Here is a 21,941-nt window from a genome sequence, read left to right on the forward strand (position 1 = left end):
GTAGGTGCAACCCATTCCCACTCAAGTGGTGAAGGTAAGAAACAACACCTCCACTTCGCTGATCCTCAACACAAGGGCCCCACAAGGGTGTGTGCTCAGCCCCCTCCTGTACTCCCTGTTCACCTATGACTGCGTGGCCACGCACGCCTCCAACTCAATCATCAAGACGGCACAACAGCAGTAGGCCTGATTACCAATAATGATGAGACAGCCTACAGGGAGGAGGTGAGGGCCCTGGGAGAGTGGTGCAAGGAAAATAACCTCTCACTCAATGTCAACAAAACAAAGGAGCTGATCGTGGACTTCAGGAAAAAGCAGAGGGAGAACGCCCCTATCCACATCGACAGGACCGCAGTACAGAAGGTGGAAAGCTTCAAGTTCCTCAGCCTACACATCACTGACAATCTGAAATGGTCCACCCACCCAGACAATGTGGTGAAGAAGGCACAACAGCACATCTTCAACCTCAGGAGGCTGAAGAAATTTGTCTTGGCCCTAAAACCCTCACAAACTTTTACAGGTGCACAATTGAGAGCATCCTGTCGGGCTGTATCACCACCTGGTACGGCAACTACACCGCCCGCAACCGCAGGGCTCTCCAGAGGGTGATGCGTTCTGCCCAACGCATCAACGGGGGCAAACTACCTCCTCTCCAGGACACCTACAGCACCCAAAATCACAGGAAGGCCAAAAAGATCATCAACGACATCAACCGCCCGAGCCACGGCCTGTTCACCCCGCTATCATCCAGAAGGCGAAGTCAGTACAGGTGCATCAAAGCTCGGACCGAGAGACTGAAAAACAGCTTCTATCTTAAAGCCATCAGACTGGTAAATAGCCATCACTAGCCGGCTTCCACCTGGTTACGCAACCCTGCACCTTACAGGCTGCTGCCCTATATACATAGACTTGAAATCACTGGCCACTTTAATAATGGAACCCTAGTCACTTTAATCATGTTTACATACTGCTTTACTCATCACATATGTATAAATTGTATTATATTCTACTGTATTTAGTTAATGCCACTCTGACATTGCTCAGTCTAATAATTATATATTTCTTAATTCCATTCTTTTACTTTCAGATGTGTGTATTGTTGTGAATCATTTTTAGATACTACTGCCCTGTTAGATACTACTGCACTGTTGGAGCTAGGAACACAAGCATTTCACTACACCCGCAATAACATCTGCTAAATATGTGTATGTGACCAAATTTTTATTTTTATTTTTTTATTATTTAGCTGTCCCTCAGCGGTTTTAACTGAAAAACAATGAATGAAACCCAGCCATTCACAAATATAGGACGGACCTGCGCTACGATTGGTCCTTGAGCACTTCATGTATAATTAATCAGTTTAAGATACCCATTGGTTACTTACTTGAAGGACAATGCCAATGAGCCAATACGCGTGTGCCTCTCTGTATTGCCTACTCGAGCCCCAAGGGAAAACTAACCGTCCATTAACTATAGGCTCAGTCAAGTTTTGGGAGTCGGACGGACCGAATGAATTGATCACTAAACGGAGACAGACGACGTTAGTGTCTTTTGTGGATTTTTTTTATTGCATTCTTTCCATACTGTAACGGAATTGAAACACGCACAGGTTGAGTAATATATTAATGCTTTCTATTTTCAATTTGCCTGGATAGGTCTCTGTAGCGATCTATTATGTCCATAAATTTACGAGTGCATGCAACAGCAAATGTATATCTCTGCCATGGGCTAAAACGGATCGCCATCTTCTCCAAGAAAGCGTTTACTTTAGCAACCATTTTCTTTCGCTTTGTATTAAGTTGTGCCATGCACTATATTCCTGTTTTTAAATTGTGCTGTGTATTTGCGTGTACCTTTATCTGAGTCTGCATATTTTAGTTTTCTAATCTCCGAGGTTGATCTGCTGTTTGTGATTTTATGAATGGAGAGGTCAGGTTTTTTATCTGTTCCATACGGATCGAGTTTCACTTCATTGACAAAAACAAGGGTTCGGTGAAGAGAGAGGGGGATACTAGGGGTGTTGGGTAGGATGTTATTCATCTCCTATTAGCTGCAATTTGCTTTTATAAAATGGCTAAGATTTTTTAGTAGGATGTTTTTTCAGTAACTATTTGAAACCAAAAGCGTCTTAATGTCATTTAGTTTTTCTAGTTTATAGTATAATTGTCAAGTGATTTGTCTTGCTTTTCTTGATTGCCGACAATGTCCCACTACCGAGTTTTTGCAGAAGTTATATGATCGAAGGCGTGAATTCCATTTAAATTGTAGCTTTATTAGGCTATTATTCTAAATTGTGATAACGTATTTTGGAATAGATATGGGCCATTACCTAATGCTACTGTTTTCACAGCTTGTCAATATGTGCCTCATTGTGTACACTATTGGACTGGCACATTGTATGCATTAGTAAATGCATCTTTTCAATGGGTTGCTACTATATGTCTCTTTAATGATTGGCCAGCTATGCCTTTATTCGTCAGAATAAACGGGGGTTAAAGTCTAGTGACTGACTCGTATCACTCTTGAGGAGGTTTAGAGCGCGAGAAGTATCCGTGTGGAATGGAAGGACATGTAGGCAGGCTAATGTTACTGTTTTCTATTCCCGGACTTTATATATTTTTCACTGTAACGTGCTTTGCAATGCCCAGGGGACACGACAGCTGTGCAACATTTTTATATTTAAAGGGCAGTATCTACTACAAGTATTTTGCCTCAGAATGGTGGCATAGTAAAGAGCCGTTTCCATTGGACTTTATTTATAGACTGTTTTTATGTCTTGTCTAATACTGTTCTCCACTGTCTCAAGTTGTTTTGGGGTTAAACACTGTACAGTGACACTCATCTGTGCTTCATACAAGGCATGTTCACCCAGTGCAGTATCCTGAAATAGGTACAGGACTAAGACCCATCCTTAAGTTTTCCCAGCTCAGTCTTAGCTGATTATTATTGCCGTCTCCTAATGGCCTGCACAGATGGTTGGCTTTGCCTTATGTAAGAGTTACATAAGTCACACAACTACAGAGTGTATTTACATTGTGCATGCCCTTAACCAGCATGTTCACTTAAAAGCAGGAGGGGTGGAGATTATTGTATAGGTGCTGATTCTAGCTCGGTAGTAAGGTTTCAGCTTGCTTTCAGGTCTGTCAATATGAGTGAAGGATAAACTAGGTGACTCCCAGAGTACTCAAGAGTTTTGATCTAAACATGTTTCTATGTTTCGTCCACAGTTGAACAGCTAGTACATAAAGTGACCCTCGCGCTATCGCTTTAAAGCGAATACCTTTTTCTGGGAACCTTTGGAGACCCAGTTAACATGGACCGATTCTACGACCAGCAAGTCCCATTTATGGTCCCACCCAATGTAAGAATGCTCCTCATGTCTGGTATTCTTCATAGAATTACTAGAACCATTGATTTTTGAATGGTGATGCTGGTTCTACTTATTCTATTTCTATGGTTCTCTTTATCAATCCTAAGCATGGACATCATCATACGCTCCAATTCAATATCTACACGTCCATACTACTTGGAATGCAGAATGTATTGGCCATGTATTATACATGGTATTCTAATGTGGATATTGGAAGAGAGCCATAGATTTAGGCTTGTCAACTTTCCAGCTAGAAGTGGATTGGATGGGACGTGGCGTTCAGTCTCAATCATGAGTCACACCAGAGTCATTTACATACATAAATGGCTCTGAGTGACACAGATGGCACTAACATGTTGGTTGTGTTTTCATCATTGCAGCAGAAATCTCATGTGGAGGAACCATACAGCAGACCAGTCATCGACAACAGGAAAAGGAAGTTTGTAGACACAGAACTCGCCCAGGACACGGAAGGTAATTGGACAACTTAATTCCCCTTTGTGACCTTGTCATAGCATATCATAATTTTTTATTTAACCTCTGTTTCAGACCTGTTCCAAGACCTCAGCCAGTTACAGGAGATTTGGATTGCAGAAGGTGAGTTATCTTGTACGTATACCACAGAGTTGATACCGAATGCTTCCCTTTTCTGCTGAATTTATTTTGATGTATTCTGTTGCTCTCAGCATCACCTAACATCACTTGCCCTCTGGTAGACATTGGTTATGTTAATTAAAAACTGTCCATATCTGACAGCTTTGGCCAAGCATTACAATTCCCCTTGAAGTAGCTGCCTTCTGTGCATGCAGAATAATAAGGCTACTATTTAGAAAATAAGGCTAAGTGTGAGATAATTGGTCAAATGTCTTGGGTGGTTTAATTATGTTTCCAACAGATGGTTAAGATGCATCGAGCAATTTGGCAGATTACCGATTAACCAAAGCTGGTCACTTTAAATATTACGGTTTTCTTTCTGTGCACTCAATTAGAGCAAAGTCCCATGAATGAGCAACTTTGCTGACTAGGATAAAGTAAAAATTGTTCTAGACTTATAACAATTCTTTAAAAGCACCTTTTAATTGTCGTTATTCAATTTCTTATTAGACAGTTTCCCTCTTTGGGCTACAACACCAGTAATACAAAGGTGAATTCATTAGGGACTACTCCATTGTTTTGAGATTGTGACAACTATAGTCCCTGTTTAAAGTGCCCAAGTAACAGCCAACTTAGTCCCCCCCGCGGTGGGTTGAACAAAATACCTTTGGCTCTTTTTGAATCAAGACCCTAAGATGAGATTGACAGTTCCAATGTTGTTCACCGGGCAGGGGCCCAGTTAGTATCCACTTGTTTAACTCTCCTCTCTCTCCCTCCACAGCCCAGGTACCTGATGACGAACAGTTTGTCCCAGATTTCCAGTCTGATAGCTGTGAGTACCTGAGATGTATTATTTCTACCAGGCTGGTATGTGGGACCGGTGGGATCCAGCCAGAGCCCTGTGTCTTCTGGATCTAGGTATCCGTGCTGTTTTGAATCCCAGCCAACTTTGTCAAACGTTTGAGTATTCTGCAGACGTCAGAGACCGTGTCAAGTGCCCCCAAGCACACAATGTAGCTAGATCTGATCTTGGGACTATTGCTGTGCTTGACAACCTAGGCCTGCAGGATTAAACTGCTTCACTGAACGAGCCATTTGCCCTCACAGTTTTACTCAGTTTGCTCTTGAAGTCTTTACTCTGCTACATTGACTGGGTTCATCTTTAAGATAACAACCCCTGACAAGATCTTGCTTGCTTGCCTTTTCTTTCTTGCTTTCATTCTGCCAGGTCCTGACTTCATTCTTTCCCTCAACCACCTTTCCTCTGGGAATATACCCCCCCACCCCATTTTTGGGGGGGTGTTATCAGGCGATTGGCATGGGGCATCACATGAGCCAAGCTCATCTGATTTCACACTTTCATGCACTCACACTCAGCTTCTGGAATGGGTCTACCCACCTCTATCCAAAAGAGTGTCCAGTCTTTCTCCCACCTCCTAGAGTTTCTATACAACTCCACTTTCCCCTATTTGTCTGCAGTGTACAGAGCCTTTATATGGCAGCCAAGGGAAATATTTGAGTTATGTTCAATGGAGTGTATTTTACAGTTTGTTTTTGTCTGATGTGGCAGCAGAGACGGGACGTGGTTGCTCAGTCTTTGTTAGTGTATGGATCCAGATCTACATGGTAGCCTAGCGTGTTCTAATATATTGACCGCTAAGCTGAGATGTTGCACCGTATTATTGAGGTTGATGCCGTCACATCACGTGTGTTTAGATAGTGAGGCCCATGCTAGGGTGTGTGTAGTAGACTGTAGAACGCCAGTTTGTTCACTGTGGTTTCGGCAGTATAGTTCTTGACATAGCTGTGCGTTTGTAAGTGTGCAGGATAATGTGTGTGCGTGCGTATGTGATTGGCAGCAACCCCTTTAGCCAGGCAGGGGGCCAGACTCTCACAGGCCCTCTATTCACTAGCTCCATGTGGCCCCTGCCGTGCCTGCAATCATCCGGCCGTCACATGGCAGCCAATGCGCTGCGCACACACATTCCTCCTGCATTGTACTGTACTGAGCCTTGCCCTCCCATCATCTCGACCCCTGTCTAGAAGTGTGTGGGGGGAGGGGTCCATTATACAGTCTTTCTCTCCTGAAGCATTACTGCATGTTGCCCTGCTCTGGGCTTCTATAGCATGCATATACAGGGAGTTGGGCTCATGTGCCTATTGTTTCCCTCGCTCCTGTCCCTGGTCCATCAGACCCAGGTTTAGGGTGAGGCATCCAGCTCCTGACACTCCTCTCGCCCGGGTATCCAGTTTCACTACCCCATTATGTGGCGCCGGAAATGGGAGCCGATGTGAGACTGGAGATCTAGTGGGCTAATGGTTACAGTGAGGGGAGGAAAATCATTGAGTTACGGCCACACTGATTCATGGGTATTGACTGGGACTGCATCCCAAATGGCTCTATGGGCCCTGGATCAAAAGTAGTGCACTGAATAGGGTGCCATTTGGGACAAAGTCTGGGTCCTTAATGGAAATCAAAGGGGAGATTTTAGATGTCACGTGGTGATAGTATGATACTGATGGAGGTTTTATTTGGCTGACCCACATGAAAAAATAGTTTACTTTTGAATACTACAGTTCTTACTAGAATATTATATAGTAAACTGTAGAATACTATACAACACATGTGTCCCTTGATCATTTTTAGTCCTTATTATAGAATGTTACAGTATATAATTTGCATATACCCCGCCCATTCCCCTCCTTCATATCGCAGTTTGTGCCACCCATAAGTGCGAAACCTACATGCCATGTATAAACCAAATATTGTGTTCCCTACAGGTTATAGGAAGAGCTGTACTATCCATTCAGACCCCAGTCCTACCTACGTACAGGTTATAGAAAGAGCAGAAGAGCTGTACTATCCATTCAGACCCCAGTCCTACCTACTTACAGGTTATAGAAAGAGCAGAAGAGCTGTACTATCCATTCAGACCCCAGTCCTACCTACTTACAGGTTATAGAAAGAGCAGAAGAGCTGTACTATCCATTCAGACCCCAGTCCTACCTACTTACAGGTTATAGAAAGTACAGCTCTTCTGCTCTTTCTATAACCTGTAAGTAGGTAGGACTGGGGTCTGAATGGATAGTACAGCTCTTCTGCTCTATCCATTCAGACCCCAGTCCTACCTACGTACAGGTTATAGAAAGAGCAGAAGAGCTGTACTATCCATTCAGACCCCAGTCCTACCTACTTACAGGTTATGGAAAGAGCAGAAGAGCTGTACTATCCATTCAGACCCCAGTCCTACCTACTTACAGGTTATGGAAAGAGCAGAAGAGCTGTACTATCCATTCAGACCCCAGTCCTACCTACGTACAGGTTATAGAAAGAGCAGAAGAGCTGTACTATCCATTCAGACCCCAGTCCTACCTACGTACAGGTTATTGAAAGAGCAGAAGAGCTGTACTATCCATTCAGACCCCAGTCCTACCTACTTACAGGTTATAGAAAGAGCAGAAGAGCTGTACTATCCATTCAGACCCCAGTCCTACCTACTTACAGGTTATAGACAGAGCAGAAGAGCTGTACTATCCATTCAGACCCCAGTCCTACCTACTTACAGGTTATAGAAAGAGCAGAAGAGCTGTACTATCCATTCAGACCCCAGTCCTACCTACGTACAGGTTATAGAAAGAGCAGAAGAGCTGTACTATCCATTCAGACCCCAGTCCTACCTACTTACAGGTTATAGAAAGAGCAGAAGAGCTGTACTATCCATTCAGACCCCAGTCCTACCTACTTTCAGGTTATAGAAAGAGCAGAAGAGCTGTACTATCCATTCAGACCCCAGTCCTACCTACTTACAGGTTATAGAAAGAGCAGAAGAGCTGTACTATCCATTCAGACTCCAGTCCTACCTACTTACAGGTTATAGAAAGAGCAGAAGAGCTGTACTATCCATTCAGACACCAGTCCTACCTACTTACAGGTTATAGAAAGAACAGAAGAGCTGTACTATCCATTCAGACCCCAGTCCTACCTACTTACAGGTTATAGAAAGAACAGAAGAGCTGTACTATCCATTCAGACCCCAGTCCTACCTACGTACATGTTATAGAAAGAGCAGAAGAGTTTTCTGAAGGAGAACTTCTCCACTTCTATGTCAAAGATAATAAAACAAAAACTCTACATTCCTTACTATAGTGAAATGTAAATACTACAGTTCACTTAGTCTGCAAAAACACTACAGTGAATACACATTTTTGTACCATAGTACTTTTTTATGTGGTGTCAGCTGTCATTAACATGTGACAAATGGTTGAGGGGAGAAGACAAGACACTATCCAATGTCCATACCATTGAAAATGATCAACGAGGATATTGAATAAGCACCGATTATCTTCACTGTATATGGGTTGAGTTCGCTATAGCAGTGTTTGATGTGTTGCCCCTCATCCTCCTTCTCTCCTCAGTGATGTTTCATGGCCCCCCACAAACCAAGATTAAACGGGAACTGAGTCCTTCCAAAGAGCTTTCTCCTTGTAGCCAGGACAGGAGTCTCATGCCGTACGGAGAGAAGTGCCTTTACAGTTACAGGTGTGGACCGTTTTTGTATATATATATATATATATATATATATATATATATACTCTCCTTTCACCACACCAACAAGACAAGAGCCCAGTATTATCACCATGCTGACCCAAGCCCCCTGTCTGTCTTTGTCTGTATCTCCTTCTCTCCACAGTGCCTATGAGAGGAAACCCAGTTTGGGCTACAAGCCATTGACCCCTCCCTCTACACCTGTGTCACTGTGCAGCTCTACCAACACCCCAGGGACACACCCACTCACTGAGCAGACTCCTCCCCCTCAAATACCCAATCAGAACCAGGTGCTTGGGCCACATCCACTGCAGCACGGGCAGTCTGGCAACCAAGCAGTCGGCTCCGCCCACAGCCAGCAGAGGCCGCTTTCCCTCCACAGCCAGAGCCCGCCCTTCGCAGTGCCCTGCCCACCCTCACACCTCAGTCAGGATGGCACCTACAGCCCTGAGCACAGGTGAGTGGTCCTGTCAACTCACTACGGTTGAGTGGCACGAACCCGGTTACTGAGATTTACTGCGCTTCACCGCCCAAAACCACTCCCTTTTCCCAGGATAAATAACTGCAACCAGTCAATTATAATAAATGATTTATATGAACATCATGGCGTGAAATGGAACTGTTAAATTATATGCGATGTGTAAATCTGGCTTCCCTACTGCCTCTGCATAATGAATCAACGTTCAGGGTGGGGACAGACAGCCCATCTCATTATGGAGCGCAGTTCAATGCATGTAGACTTATCAACTCATGGTAAATGTTTTTCTTGTGACAGGTAGGCCTACATTTGCTGCAGCATAGTCTATGCTACAGTAATATAAAGACTGACTGTCTAATTTACCCATCTCCATCTGGCTTTTGGGTCACATTTTGTAATTGTATAGATATACCGTACCAGTCATATGTTTGGACACATCATTCAATGGTTTTTCTTTCTTTTTACTATTTTCTACGTTGTAGAATAATAGTGAAGACATCTAAACTATGAAATAACACACATGGAATCATATAGTAACCAAACGTGTTAAAGAAGTGTAACTATTTTAGATTCTTCAAAGTAGCCACCCAGCTTCACCTGGAATACTTTTCCAACAGCCTTGGAGTTCCCACATATGCTGAGCACTTGTTGGCTACTTTTCCTGCACTGTGCGGTCCAACTCATCCCAAACCGGACCTGTATATAGCCGCGCTATTGTTATGTAATCTTATTTTTACTGTTTATTTAGCAAATATTCGTAACTCTATTTCTTGGTTAAGGGCTTGTAAGTAAGCATTTCACAGCAAGGTCTACACCTGTTGTATGTGGCGCATGTGATACAAAATTAGATTTGATATGCTTTTGAATGACACTTGTGGTTTTGTTGGGAAATACCGGGTTACCCTGGAGAAAAGTGAATTAGTGCCCCTGGTAAATATTCTGAATATGGAGATTAAACATCCAACATTGACCAACCGGTGAAGGACTCCTTCCATGTGTTTACTAACATGTAAACTAATGAGCGTGTGTGTGAATCTCTACTCTGACTGCTCTAAATGTACACAACCGTCCTTATCTCAAGGAGACATGAGCTCACATGTTTCCATTGCCCTGTGAGACCCAACGTGCCATTTAAACACCAAGCTCAGTGGAGAGTGTCAGGCCTTGTGACCTTTCACTAATGCTGACTTTAGGGTTGGAAGTGCACTTATGATGTTGAGGAAGGGCCACGGGTGGCAGGTCACTAGTTGCGTGACAGGCTCCTCCTTTGGAGATTGTCTAAACCAGACCCCCGTGAGAATGACCCACGTCCCCTTACACACCACCTGTCACCCCCACCTGTGACAGGACTCCTGGTCGGATGTGTTGGAACGCAGGGCATGTCATCACCAGCCAGTAATGTGGAACCGATGTGCAGCCAGAAGCCATTGGCCTTGTATCTTTGGTGTCCAGGCCAATGAGCTCCGTCTAGAAAAGGGAGTCTTACTGTCACTGGAGAATCTTTTTATATCTGCTAGCTAGTGACACCTGCCCCCAACATCTCATTTACAGCGTGTATTCACTGGCTTGATTGCAATTAGTGAGCCAATTTGGCTCCTGAGTGGCTTGTGTGTCTTGGTCTAAAGCTGGATTCTCAAGTTCATCAATAGTTCAAGAGACTCACTCTCTTACACTTAAGTTTATCACCAACAGTTTTCATTCACTCTAAATCTGTTTTTAAGCAACAGTTTATCAATAACCATAAGTAGTTAATTTGAATATTTTAAACTTTCATTCAATCTCTGTTCAGTTTTTTTTTTATATATCAACAGCTTTCATTAATAACCACCCTCCCATGTCTTCCTCCACCCCAGGTTCCAGAGGCAGATGTCGGAGCCGTGTCTCCCCTTCCCTCCCTCTGAGAGCCAGGCTCGCCCCCAGTTCCTGGCCCAGCAGCAGGCCCCCAGCCACAGCACCCTGCCCAGGGACGGGAGGCCCCCCTACCACCGCCAGATGTCTGAGCCCCTGGTCCCTGGTCTACATGGCTTCAAGCAAGAGCTGCTGGACCCCCGCTACACCGAGGAGGGTGTCCCCTCCATGGGCTCTCAGGGTGCCTTCCACCCCATGGCCATCAAGCAGGAGCCCCGCGACTTCTGCTTCGACTCTGGTGAGTGGCTGGCTACCTCCAGGCTGCTCTGGATCGGTCTGACCCAAGGCGGCTTGGGTCATAAGTTGTAGCTGACTCACAGGGTTCTCGTCGGGTTGAGGGTGTGAGTCTTGACTTCCAATTATCTACCATTCTCAAGTGTGCACTCAATCTATTTCTTCCACCAGTCCTTTCCTTCCATAAAAGGACGTGCGTATTTAGGAAAGAAGGATAGGTAAGCCGGACACAACCTTGGGGCTCTCTGATTATGGTTGCTGTCCTGGGAGAGTTAGTTAAAACCCCTCTTGCCTTGCACAGCGCTGTATCAACACTCACACGACCGCGTGGCTCTTAAATCACACTGCTCTCTGACCCTCAGGCCAGTAAACATGAATCTCTGAGCCCGGATTAAGGCTCTGCCAACAGGTAAATAGGTACGTCATACCGGCCAGGTTCAAGGAAACCTACTTCACTAGTATAGGGCTACCTAGGATAGATTTGGGCCACTACGCTGTGTTTACAGAGGGAGCTAGTATGCAAGTATGAACTTTACTACCATTACATTGAAATTAATTCAATATGCAGATTGACTTGCCAGATGCAGTTGTCTCCCATCCCAAAAGTCTTAGCTACACAATCCAACACTATTTACCTATAGGTAAGGTGGCAAAATAAGAACAATTGTGTACCCCCCCCCCCCAGCTGTTGTCCCTCTTCTGCCACCAGTGCCCACCTCTCCTTCCTTCCCTCTGCCCAGGCCAGCTTTGCACTGTCCACCTCATTCTCCCGCTCAGCTTTGATTGAGAGGCCAGTGACGTAATGCTAAGCTTCTTACAGCCTATAAATACGTACATCAACATAAAGGCTCACTGGCCCAGCCTCTGTCTCTCTCTCTCTCTCTGGATGGATTTGTGTATATGGGCATAGCCCATACGCACATACTTAAACAGGTGCCTGGCTAATAAAGAATACTAGTAAAAAACGAGAAGGCCCGTACACTGTTAAAGCTCCCAATTCACTGCTTTTGACAATGATCCAAAATGGCTCTTCAGGTCAAAACAGAGTGTCTACATCCCAAAATATGCACATTTCACCTCACGTAACCATTACGGACATGACACATGGTGGGTGAAAAAACAAATGGATAAGCCACCAGGGAGACCTATTGTGACCTCCATTGACTGAAAATATTCCTGCTTTTGTAGTTTTTTTTAAAACATTTTGATTGAGGGAGGGGTGTGTCTTTAGCATGGACCTATACAGGAATTCCCAGTTATGTGGAGACCGCTTCCCCCCCCCATACCCCTAAAAAAGAGCCTCCCCATCAGCCAATAGTCGCATACGCAGGATTTGTAGTACAGTGACCATGGCAAACAAGCCGACCATCTGGATGAGCGTTTCAGACAGCGGGGTTACCCAGAGGAATGGCTGCACGACGCAAGGGAACATTATGAAAATATGACCCAGGATGACAGCCTCACACCCAAACCTCCCCGCCCTTCGGTACTCCCTACTTGGTAAACAGTCCGACCACATCATTAAAATACACTGGCACATCGAGCACTGATCCACAACTGGAAAAGACCTTTAAAGAGCCCCTGTGGGTCGTCTTCAGACACCCCCATTTGACTGATGTTGGGGGCGCGAGGTCTTCCACCAGCGCTACGTAGTACCTTTTCTAGACCATGTGCCAGACAGTAACTATAGAGGTGGCGGATGTACCCAGTGTAACTTTACCACAAATGCACAATCGCCCTATTACGGGCAAGGCTATTGAGATTAAGGGCATCATTACGTGTTTCACAAATATACCTGATCAGATATATCTATGGTCTATGCTATGTAGGAAAACTAGAATAGCAGAACACAGGAGTAATATCAGGAGTCATGACCTTGAGGAACCCTGTGGCTGCGTATTTCATGGAGGCTCGTCACAACATCAGCTCTCTGAGACACATTGGTATCGAACATGTTAAGACTCCTAGGAGGGGGGGAGATACTGATAATCTATTATTGAGAATTTTATTGCATTCACTGTGTACCATGTCTCCTAGAGATCTGAACCAAGAGTTAGCTATCAGACTATTTCTTACATGAATATCATTTGATTTGTGTTGCCTTCCAAGTCACCTACTTGGGCATTTTGTAAATGATATATTTATTTTCTGGAACTACATGTACCCGCATTACTACATGTACCCGCATTACTTTTGCGTTATGGTCAAAATTGGTGCTATATATATAAAATCGGTGCCATCGAAGGCATCCAATGTGTTGCAATTGGATAGAGCATATTATGCTGTAACAGGCTCAACTTGCGTTGACAGTACTAGATTAAACGTTTTGTAGAAATGGCTCTGAAGTGTAATAAAGATCTGCTCCTCAGCAGAGGACAGTAAATGTAGGGTGGGTGGGGACACTTCACTTCCGCCACAGTGACACAGAAGTTAAAGGGGGCGGGGCTTGATCCCATGGGCGACAGAGGCGTAACTTGATTGTTGTGATTTAATATCTGAAAGCCCAACCCGTTCTAATGCCGATGGGTAATCCTATTTGGGGGCTCAGTGGACATGCGAGGCCTGTTGCGCGCTGCATAGTGTGCTCTGATCAGGGCTTAGCCCGCTCCAACAGATGTGGTGGGATAGCTAGTGGACATTTCCAGCCCAGCTGTTTTGCTGCTAGGTCAAAGCCAGTTGTGTAAGAGGAGGAAGTGCTGCAGCAGCAGGTAGAACAGTAGTAAAGCTTTTTGTTCCACACTGTTCATCCTCATGTCACCAACCACGTGAATGGGTGGGACCACAAATGCAACTTGAATAGTTTGTGCCACAATTTGAACATAAACCGAACATATCCCAGTGACACACATAGAGTAAATGGATACTTCTTGTATGTATGAGCTCCCTTTACTAGTAAATATGTACAATCTCTCTTTACTAGCAGCGGCTAAATATACTCATGGCAGAGGTTTTTGTGTTTAGAGTATGAGAATGGAAAGAGGCAGTCAGTGTAACCTGTCTTGTCCCCTCCCTCTGTTACAGAAGTGCCTATCTGTCAGTCTACATTTGGAAGAGCAGGGACCTTCTACCAAAACAACCATGAAAGTAAGTTATTGTAACCGTTTTCCCGTCTTAGCAGAGGAGGGTTTCAAGTTTATTTGACATGTGATAAAAGCATTGTAAATCGTATTTATTAGAGCTCTTGCAATAAAAAACATTACTAGGAAGGTGTGTGAATAGCAGCTAATAAAACAAGGGAAACTCTCTCAAAGCCATGGTAGCCGTTGACCCTGTTGGGACATATTTCCCTGTTAAAGTGCTGCATGGTTGGGTAATGGGGCAGGCCGGATGGTAGAGCTCAACATTAGAATGACGTCTCTCGGGATGTTGCATCTATCAACGAGTCCTGTTTAGGTTTTCACTATGTGAGCATTTCAACACAGCTCCGCAGCACTGCATGATATTAGCTCAACAGAATCTTCCACTCTTGTGAGGCTATATTGCTTTGTGAGCAGTTTAGTCCCCCTAGAACATTAGTAGCTGGCCTCCACAGCAAAATGGAGGCCGCATTCCCACGTCCTAGCTAATGTCTCTCTCTCTCTCTCTCATATTACAGGTTTCTCCTTCAGAGAGCTTCACCTGTACTACGACGATACCTGTGTGGTTCCTGACAGACTTGAAGGTAAAACATATATACTTTCACACCCCTGGATCCTGTCCCCTGGGGGGGTTTACACGCAGCACAGGGAGGACTCTCTCAAATGCTGCCAGCAGTGGAACAAAGGACAGGATTATTAGGATGTCCGTTGCATCACTGACTAAAGGAGAAGAACTGTAGAAAGTCTCCTTTGAGCAGCTGAGATGTCAGGCAGGTGTAAAATGAGCAGCCTGCTCCACTTCACTGTCTCACCACCCTGTAGCTGACTGGTGGAGTACAGTTCTCACAGATACAGCTCTTTCTGTTTCTCGCTCTCTTCACCCTCTTCACAGGGAAGGTCAAGCAGGAGCCCTCGGTGTACCGTGACTGCCCTCCATACCAGCGTCGCGGCTCTCTGCAGCTCTGGCAGTTCCTGGTCACCCTATTGGACGACCCGGCCAACGGTCACTTCATCGCCTGGACAGGCCGGGGCATGGAGTTCAAACTCATAGAGCCTGAAGAGGTCCGTTGGGAAGATGTTTTGTTTAAATCAGGGTTTTATTGTACTGTTACATTGATAAACATGGGCGATTTGGTGAATTTTTTTTGGAGAGCTAATCTTCAACAATGACTTAAGAGGTCAGGTCTGTGCCCTGGTCCTAATAATAGTTCAAACTATTGAAAGCTCAATGTTTAAATTTTTTTTTTTTTTTTTTTTAAGATGTTCAGTATTTTCTATCTTTTCTCTTCAGGTGGCTCGCCGCTGGGGCATCCAGAAGAACAGGCCAGCCATGAACTATGACAAGCTGAGTCGTTCTCTGCGATACTACTACGAGAAGGGCATCATGCAGAAGGTAAAGGCAGGTTCACCCTTTCTATCCTTCCCCATTTCTACTTAGCAACAGCATTAAGCTGCCTTCAGAGCAAGCTAACTATTGGCTTACTTGAATAAACCTTGGGTGGTGATGCTGCAGTTCCGCAGGGTCTAACCATAGTTGCATATAATGTTTTGTGTTTTATTTAATTCTGTGGGTCAAACTAACTTGTTATCCTCTGATTGGTCTATTGCAGGTTGCTGGTGAGAGGTACGTGTACAAGTTTGTGTGTGACCCTGAGGCCCTGTTCTCCATGGCCTTCCCTGACAACCAAAGGCCCAACCTGAAGGCCGACCCAGACAGTCTGCCCTGCGGTCAGGTGGACGACGACACCCTGCCTCTCACCCACTACGACAAGAACACCCCTTACCTGGGGGATTCTGGGGAGCAGTGTGTAGGAGGCCTACCCTTCCCTGACGGCTACGGCTACTGACACGCACTTCCCCTACTACTAAACCCGATCCAGAGATCAAACGGCTGAGGCTGAGCAAGAAACTATCAAACCCGAAACCTTCCTCTCCTCTTACCGCTAAATTACTCCTCCAATCTTAGATTAATTTAACCCTCCCTCCCCCTGAAAACGACTGAGGAGAAACCTGCACCAACCACCATCTCTGGCATCATCTACTGTACCAAGAGAGGGGGGGGCCATGGAAGTGTGGAATGGACTCCAGTGGTTCCGCCAACTTAAGGCGAGGTGGCGTTGTTGCAATGGAGACCAAGAGGACGTGATGGCGGGCCAGGGGCTGCATTATGATGACAACATGCCGGAGGACTGTCTGATCGGTCTCTCTGCGCAGACTGCAAGAATTGTAACAATTCTGATTGACAATCTGCTTTTTCTAAAAGAGTATAATAATTATCTTAAGTTAATTCTGACAAAATATATATAAATGCAGCACTATTCTATAGTTGCCTTTTTCGTCCCCCATAATTATATATTTTCTGCCACATATGAACAATAAGATCTGTGTAAGCAAGGACTTTAATTTGCGAAAAAACTCCAAACCTACAGACCTATTTGTTTCTGTAGGCTTAAACGTTAGTGTAGAAATGTCTGTTAGTATGCTGGCTTTTCTACAGTTGGTTAAAGATCTAGACCTAGTAGTGCTCTAACCCACTGGGACGTTCTATGGTTTCAGATTAGATGGATGGATTCCTCCAACCAGAGGCCTACGTTTTTGTTTGTTTAATGCCGGCCCGGCAATGTTTTTAACCAGTAATTATTTAGTGTTTGTTCTGTTCTGCTGGGTTACCTGTGAGTGCCCTACTAGCGTAAAACTCCAGGCTCTCAGAGCTGTGGCTACATCTGAAACGACACTATTCCCTATATATAGAGCACTACTTTAAAAAGCCCACCAGTCTATGGTCAAAAGAATTGCAGTATAAAGGAAATGGGGTGAATGTTGGATGTGGACTCGGGGCGACTAGACATTCTCCTTTATAATGACACTCCACACCCTTTTGTTTTTTTCATAAACTCACTCCTTATATTGTCTCAGTTGTAACTGACTGACTAATTAGCACTCCACCTCCTTAAATAAAAACTAGGCACTGCAGGAATCCTTTTTCTTTTCCAAAAGGGACACCTCGGTCAATTTTTCCTAGAGATTTTGAATTTATACATGCCTAAAGTTATTGAAATCTTATTTTTATCTTATTTTATTGGGTGCTTGACATTTCCTCAAGCAGTGAGTGTACTATATTTCTCAGATGCACTAGGATGGCATTGTTCAGGACTTTGCATGCGAAGGGGTGAAATTCTACACTGTTCCCTGGACTCCTTTCTGCCAATCACAGGTTGTCAACAAGAGACCTCTGCTTCTCTTTGCATGACGGTGTATTCAAACAAATAAACTGTCCACTAACATATCACTCTACTCTGGACAAAGAAGCAGATTGTGAAACTTCTCTGCATTTTGTTCATGTTTTGTTTCTTAAATGGGGAAAAATACAAACTTATATAAATATATATTTTTGCTAAGTCTGCAACTGTTTTGATTTGATTGTATAAGCCTGTATAGTTCTGCCTATAACAACATATGCATCTTAAAAAATATATATCAGGATCCCTGTGACTCGACTATTACTGCAGACAGTTTGCTTTAGAGGCCGTTTTTGGTGACTGAAAGGGTGAAGAACAAGAATATTGTCTTATTTATAAAGGGTAGTATGGCTGGGGTTCATACAGTGTGTCTGCATTCCAAATGACACCCTACTACCTATATAGTGAACTACTTTATGACCGGAGCCCTATTGTCCCTGGTCAAAAGTCGTTTACTATATACATTGAGTTTACAAAGCATTAAGAACACCTATTGAGTTGTGCCCCCCCCCCCCCGCAAGGTGTCAGGTGTTCCACAGGAATGCTGCCCCATGTTGACTCCAAAACTTCCCACAGTTGTCTGGATGTCCTTTGGGTGGTGGACCATTCTTGATACACACGGGAAACTGATTGTGAAAAATAACTAACGCTGCAGTTGACAAACCGGTGCGCCTGGCACCTACTATACCCCGTTCGAAGGCACTTCAATATTTTGTCTTGCCTATTCACCCACTGAATGGCACATACACAATCCATGTCTCAATTGTTTAAAAAGGTTAAAGGATTTTTTTACTGGGGCGGCAGGTAGCCTACTGGTTTGAGCGTTGGACTTAACCGAGAGGTTGCTAGATCGAATCCCCGAGCTGACAAGGTAAAAACCTGTCGCCCCTGAACAAGGCAGTTAACACACTGTTCCTTGGCTGTCATTGAAAATAAGAATTTGCTCTTAACTGACTTGCTTAGTTAAATAAAGGTTAACAATAAATCTACACTGATTTGAAGTGGATTTCACAAGTGATCTCAATAAGCGATCATAGCTTTCACCTGGTCAGTCTGTCATGAGGTATTCATAAAGTTTTGTACATTCAGTGTAGTAAAAAGGGTGTCATTTCAGATGAAGAGATGTGTGTATCTACCTATAGTCTTTTCCCTGACCAAGGGTTGTCTGCACTTGTATAGGCTTCACCTTCTCTCCCTCTTCACAATGTGTACCTTACACTGAGTTTATAATGATCTGTACTGGGTACAATAAAATGTCCTTTCTGCTTCACTTCCTGTGGTCTGGTCTGTTGTGTCCTCATTCCCTTTCCCAGAGGCATCATGCCTATAGGGGGACAGGGGCATGTGGCCCCTCAGATTTGTCCTGTAAATACATTTTTTTTTTACGCTATCAAGTTAGATTTACTAGCTTGTCTTACTATCTTAGCTGCCATGCCTGCTGGCAAGGTTGGTAGACTTTTGAAAATCAAGCAATAACAATGTACTGAATAAGACACCTTCCTTTTAATCTTTTATCCAGATTTTTCTTCAAAAGAACCACCAGTCAGGAGGATAGACTGAAGAGATGCTTAGATGTGCAGCAAATATGTATTACTGTATTACATAGAATTAAGCATAATGATTATGGCTCTAAATGGACAGGTGGTGTAGTCACCCCCCCCCCCCCCTGCATACTTTGTGCCCCTCAGATTTTTGGGGTGCATGATGCCCCTGCCTGTTCCCTCTCATCACTGACAGACTGCATACCAAATGGCCCCCTACTTCCTATATAGTGCACTACTTTTTCCTGACCGTCTGAATATCAAATGGCCCCCTACTTCCTATATAGTGCACTGCTTTTCCAGAACCCTGGTCAAAAGTAGTGCACTATATAGGAAATAGGGGGCCATTTGGGATTCCACCCACAGTCAGCTGATCTGCACTGAAGGTCACTGTGCTCGGCTTTGCTAATTACTGACAAGTCACATGCCTTTTCTCTGTTTGATATTTCCTTTGTTAAAGATTACCCTCGATTCCCATTGCTACCGGTTGAGCAACACTGAAGAAAGAATAAACCAGGACTCCGTGGAAAGCAGTGGCAATTGTTACTGGTTAAATAAGTAAAATGAATAAGGGCAGTGAGTTTGTTTGGCCCTTTTTTAAGCTGGCATGACGACATGTCAGAAGAATTGTTGAAAGTTGAAAGTGGTCATTTGATTTTTTTCCTCAAGCAGGCTAGTTTTAACTCTGCGTAGGAAGACATTCCCTTAGCCTGCGCCTGTACAATGACAAACAATAGCTGCTTTTCAGCGATTATACATTTTCATAAGTTGGTTTACAATACTGTAGTCTTGAAAATACCATATTTTTAAATACAGTACTAGTATATTCATGTCATATTTGTACATTTTACGAGGGAAGTACGCAAAGAAACATGACGCAGGAAACACGTAAGCCTGACAAATTATGCAACAAAAAAGCAACCTGTGTATTAATAAATATTTCAATTTTTCTATGAATTAAAGATTCATGCTTTCATGACAGTCGTGCAAAACCTCAACAAATAATTCATAATCTAGAATTACAGGAACCTGTTTAGGACAGAGGAGTAACTTACAGATAGTGGTTATTTTACTCATACTAGCTAAAACAGAGAAATGCAGATCCTATGTTCTCGACAGAGACCAAGCACAAACTGTGCCCAGCTCTTTATTCTTTGTTAATCAAGGGCTCTTTAAAAGCTCAGAGTGTGTCAGGGCCAGAGAGGGGTTTGCCCTCCATTACTTGTCTGGCTCATCACTCTCTCCATCTCGCTCTCTCTCTCCCCATCGATTGGAAGAGCAGAGAAAAGAGTGCTTCTCATTGCTGTTAAAGGCCCTTTGGGGGTCCCAGAGGGACTCACATGGCCCTTCGATCAACTGCATCTAGGCAGCTAGTGGGTTTCGCTGAAGAGCCCATTGTGTCTGCATCCCAAATAGCACGTAGTCTGCCTGCCCTGATACTATGGAGCATCACTTAGCCATTAACTGATGTTTATTTAATCAACTCTGCTACACTGTAGGTGCTCGCCCCACTGTATGTTTCTGACTGCGAGTTCAAAATCTAGACACTGCACAGACGTTAGGTTATCATGCCATTGATTTTCGATTATTCATTTTCAGTTTTAAAGGAGAGAACCAACGATCTATATAACATACACTACATTCCGGTACACTAGCCTACATCTCTAAGCCACTATAGGGACTCGCAAAAGGAGACCAGGCCTACTTCATGTATATCGTAGAGACTAATTCACATGTAGCTTGTAATTCCTTCACAAAAACTATTCTCCAGTGTGAGGTAAAACAATACAAGGTAGAAAACCTTTTTGTTTTCATGTAAAATGTATAGGTTTGCTAAATGGTCCTAAACTATAGTACTCTCTGTTTGTGAACTACATCGGGAGAACAGTTGCACTTCTGTATGTAAAATAGATGACTGGGGCGATTGTTTTGGAACTCTCTTGGAAAACCTGCTTGTGAAGGTAGTTGACTATTATCAGTGGAGTGGTAGGCCTACTCAAAAGATGACACCACAAATTCTGTTTATTCTACACAGTAAATAAATAAAATCTAGTTCATTTTCAGAAATGTCTGACCAAAGTCTTCAATGTTCCTTCCAGCTATCTCTATCTGTCTGTCTCTAATAATCTTCCCTCCCCCTCACACCCTCTCTCTCTGTCTGTCTCTAATAATCTTCCCTCCCCCTCACACCCTCTTTCTCGCTCAATCAGGTTTTAGCACTGATCCCTATTTGATGGGCTTGAGCCACTTACCGAGGACGCAGTGATCAGATTGAGGCTGATCAGATGTCACATCACTGTGGAAATGTCCAGTCTTAGAAAGCCACTTAACCTTCAGCCCGCCCACTTCACTCCTCCCTGGAAATAATAGTGCATCTAGATAGCAGACCTGGGTTCAAATAGTATTTGAAATAATTTCAAACATCAACATACATTTGACCATACAGACAGCTAATTACTGCATCAAAAATGACTTATTGATCCCCTCTCCAAGAAACAAGATGTGGCAGACAGACAACTAATGCATACAGAGGTTTTAGTCCAGCACCACAGGGCCAGGACTCACTGTAGTTTGTTGCTTTCATGCAGTACAAGCGGTAGGAGACACCCTAACTCACAGTGGTTCCTGGTTTGTGAAGAAGAGGAATGTTTGATAGGAACATTTAGACAATGTTATGAATATAATGTAACACTAACAGGCTATTTCTCTTTTTGATATTAAAATACATTTCTTAAAAGCATTTGGGTTTTCTACAGATGATTATTTCATGAAATACAACTAATGATGAAATGTGGCCTATTAAGGTCAATTAAAATACCAGTGAGTAGGATACAGGAACAGATATAGGGGGAAAAGCAAAAGGTGTCTATCCTCACGTTCACCCCTGATTAGACCCAATCCTGATCTCTCTCAGAGCTGTCACACTTCCCTTGATCCTCTGCATTACACAACAG

The 21,941-nt window shown here is 43.8% G+C and overlaps 1 protein-coding gene across 4 annotated transcripts; it reads left to right on the plus strand.

Moving 5' to 3' along the window:
- Positions 1-1,468: 1,468 nt before the first annotated feature.
- On the plus strand, positions 1,469-18,716 carry LOC115110636 (ETS translocation variant 5-like). Of its 4 annotated transcripts, none has more exons than XM_029636458.2 (13): positions 1,469-1,609; positions 3,228-3,361; positions 3,751-3,844; positions 3,920-3,979; positions 4,746-4,796; positions 8,381-8,504; positions 8,656-8,967; positions 10,842-11,134; positions 14,152-14,214; positions 14,726-14,791; positions 15,100-15,269; positions 15,499-15,606; positions 15,818-18,716. In XM_029636458.2, exons 2-13 carry the CDS (start codon positions 3,314-3,316, stop codon positions 16,052-16,054), a joined length of 1,626 nt encoding a protein of 541 aa, XP_029492318.1. In that variant the 5' UTR covers positions 1,469-1,609; positions 3,228-3,313; the 3' UTR covers positions 16,055-18,716. The 4 variants fall into 4 exon arrangements, with proteins under 4 accessions (XP_029492318.1, XP_029492325.1, XP_029492332.1 ...); XM_029636465.2 differs by having other exon boundaries at positions 15,499-15,600; XM_029636472.2 differs by having other exon boundaries at positions 3,920-3,967.
- The last annotated feature ends 3,225 nt before the right edge of the window (positions 18,717-21,941 follow it).

The sequence above is a fragment of the Oncorhynchus nerka genome, linkage group LG3, assembly GCF_034236695.1.
Source record: "Oncorhynchus nerka isolate Pitt River linkage group LG3, Oner_Uvic_2.0, whole genome shotgun sequence".
Lineage (NCBI taxonomy): Eukaryota > Metazoa > Chordata > Actinopteri > Salmoniformes > Salmonidae > Oncorhynchus > Oncorhynchus nerka.

What these genes read in the sequence shown, in the direction of transcription:
- LOC115110636 (XM_029636458.2), top strand. Translation starts at nt 3,314, where the DNA reads ATGGACCGATTCTACGACCAGCAAGTCCCATTTATGGTCCCACCCAAT. An exon ending in ACCTACAGCCCTGAGCACAG is followed by an intron (nt 8,968 to 10,841) that starts GTGAGTGGTCCT and finishes CCTCCACCCCAG; the next exon opens with GTTCCAGAGGCAGATGTCGG. An exon ending in AACTCATAGAGCCTGAAGAG is followed by an intron (nt 15,270 to 15,498) that starts GTCCGTTGGGAA and finishes TTTTCTCTTCAG; the next exon opens with GTGGCTCGCCGCTGGGGCAT.